This window comes from Eschscholzia californica, unplaced genomic scaffold (genome assembly GCF_041429995.1).
Source record: "Eschscholzia californica isolate CP2 unplaced genomic scaffold, dmEscCali1.0.p SCAF_5, whole genome shotgun sequence".
In the NCBI taxonomy this organism is placed as follows: domain Eukaryota; kingdom Viridiplantae; phylum Streptophyta; class Magnoliopsida; order Ranunculales; family Papaveraceae; genus Eschscholzia; species Eschscholzia californica.
Window position 1 is genome coordinate 23,410,445 of NW_028238472.1, and position 2,426 is coordinate 23,412,870.

Below are 2,426 nucleotides of genomic sequence, written 5' to 3' on the forward strand. Positions count from 1 at the left end.
GATCCCTTGTTCATCGATGGTGGGTTTGCCTCCGCAGAGTGCCAACTTTTACCTCGGAACAATACGTGTAGATCTATGAGGACGTCTACGCGTCTAAACTGGTTTTACTCAACGAGTCAGCAAAATGATTTTGGATTTCGTGGCAAATGATTAAGTTTGAAACTCAAGTGTGAAACTAATCAATCAAGAATCATAGGAGTACGATTAGTAAAGATGTTACTCACCGGACGACGGAGTTAAGGGCAGTACCCCAGTAAGCTTAACTTCCAAGAATTGAGATCTTGGAATCGTATTATTCAAACAAGGGATAAAGAATTTTGAATGATATGGCAAAATTAGAATTTTGATAGGATAACAAGTTTAAGTCACTTTGCATTCTTTACATGTAGTTTAATTATGACAAACAAAGAAACCCTCAACATTTGTTGGCTCATCGAGAAAGAAAAGCTGAACGGAAATAACTTTAAGGTGTGGGAACTGAATCTAGGACTTGTCCTCAGATCCGAAAACAATGCAGCTCCCTTGGACACTCCTATTCTGATAATCACTGAAGAATCGACTAGTGACGAGAAGGAGCAAGAAAAAAGACCTCGGAGGAAATCGGAGCCCGTAACGTGGTTAATATTAGCAACCATGGAACCCAATCTTCAAGATAAGTTCATACACATGGATGCTTGCACAATGATAGGAAAACTTAGGGAATTGTTCCAAAAGAAGTCCAGAATGGAGAAGTACGAGACGTTAAAGGCAATACTATATTGCCGCCTTGAAAAGGGTAAGCCGGTAGGGCCACATGTTTTCAAAATGATCAGTCTTTTTGAGAAACTAGCACGACTTGGAGTCGATCATGGTCGAGATTTTGTCACTGATATCATCCTGCATTCCCTTCATAAAGGGTTCAATCAGTTTAGAATGCACTACAATATGAATGGATGAAATAAATCTTTGGAGGAACCAAACGCAATGCTCCAGACAGCCGAAGAGAATATCGTAGTACCAGAACCTAAGAGAGAAGTTCTTATGGTTTAGAAGCATAAAGGATTTAAAAGAGATGGAAAACAGAAGAACACGAGAAAATTTGTCAAAACAAAAGGCAAACAAGTTGCCAAAACCAAGAATTCCTCTACTGACTCCAAGTGTTTCTATTGTGATGGCATGGTCCATTCGAAGAGAAACTGTCCCAAGTTCCTTGAAGACAAGAAAAACAGAACAGTGGTTTCCGCCGAAGGTAAAAATGTTAAAAGTTGATTCAATTAAATACACTTCCCTCAAAGGTATTGGATACCTATCGCTCATTTCATTATGAATGACAACAAGTGGGAGCTAGAGTATTTAACTGAAAGGAGACGAACCCATCAAGAGCAGAGGAAGCAATGGTTGCTGAGAAGGCTCATGAAGGATTCTAGTCTCCTACAGGCATTACTAGATATTAGTAATTTTTTCTTTTTTCTTTTGAACATCTCTCTGAAATTGGATTTATGAGAAATAAAGTATTTGGTTTTGATATTTTATGATGTTCTAAGAAAGGTACCCATTTCTACTTACGAACATTAACACAGAACGATTCAATTAGTTAGTTCTAATCTAGTCAGACAACTAGGATGAACATGAAACTCGAAAGAGTAACATGGCTCGAACTAACTAGTCCGACAAGATCTCTTATGACAAAATAGAGGTTAATTAATCACTAAGACGTATGTAAGACATAAGATTATGATTAATGTGACTAGAATCAACTAAAGTACTCGAATTTAGAAAAGTTTTAGAAACTTAACCTAAATCCAGTAATGACTCGAAATGACTTAAAATATTGATGAGATTAATAGTCTCAGTCATAACAAGTCTTCCGAAACGATAGTGTCTAAATATAAGCTGCACACCCACAAGAAACCCAAAACTGCTATAGAAAATAAAAAGATTTCATACAAGTATGGATTTTAGAAGAATTCTAAAACAAGTCCTTCAATTAAAGTCTGAGAACGTCAGACATAGTTTTTCTTCAAAAGGAAGAAACATGGGGTGTTTTCCCTCACAAAACATCGAAACAAAATTGGATTGTTGCTCTCGATGGTGGCTTCCTTGCAAAGAGTTCTTCAAGAAGACAAGTGGGAGAAATTATTAGAACCTGATTCGAACCGAGCAACAAAAGAACACAATGGGAGTATGAGAAACTCAACTAACTTCTTAAGAAGAGTTAAAAAGGTTCTACAATATTGTTCAAAAACCCCTTTGAGTCTTCAGAAGACTCACATAAACTATAGCAGAACCAGACTCGAAAAATTGGCTGAAAGTCAGTAGAATCAAAAGTAAGAGTTGGTATCTAAACATTCATGAAAGAAATTAGTTGATTTTCTGAAGAGAATGATTAGATTCTTGTTCGACAAAAGGGTAAGTGGGAGTGAAACAAGTTAGTTTCACGTCCTGTA

At 36.9% G+C, this 2,426-nt stretch overlaps 1 protein-coding gene across 1 annotated transcript; it reads left to right on the plus strand.

Moving 5' to 3' along the window:
• The first annotated feature begins 396 nt into the window (after positions 1-396).
• On the plus strand, positions 397-936 carry LOC147537879 (uncharacterized). Its single transcript, XM_086642872.1, has one exon. The coding sequence runs from the start codon at positions 397-399 to the stop codon at positions 934-936; it is 540 nt and encodes a 179-aa protein (XP_086498998.1).
• Positions 937-2,426: the final 1,490 nt, after the last annotated feature.

Bases quoted from the DNA above. Each gene is read 5' to 3' on its own strand.
- LOC147537879 (XM_086642872.1), top strand. From the start codon at position 397: ATGACAAACAAAGAAACCCTCAACATTTGTTGGCTCATCGAGAAAGAA.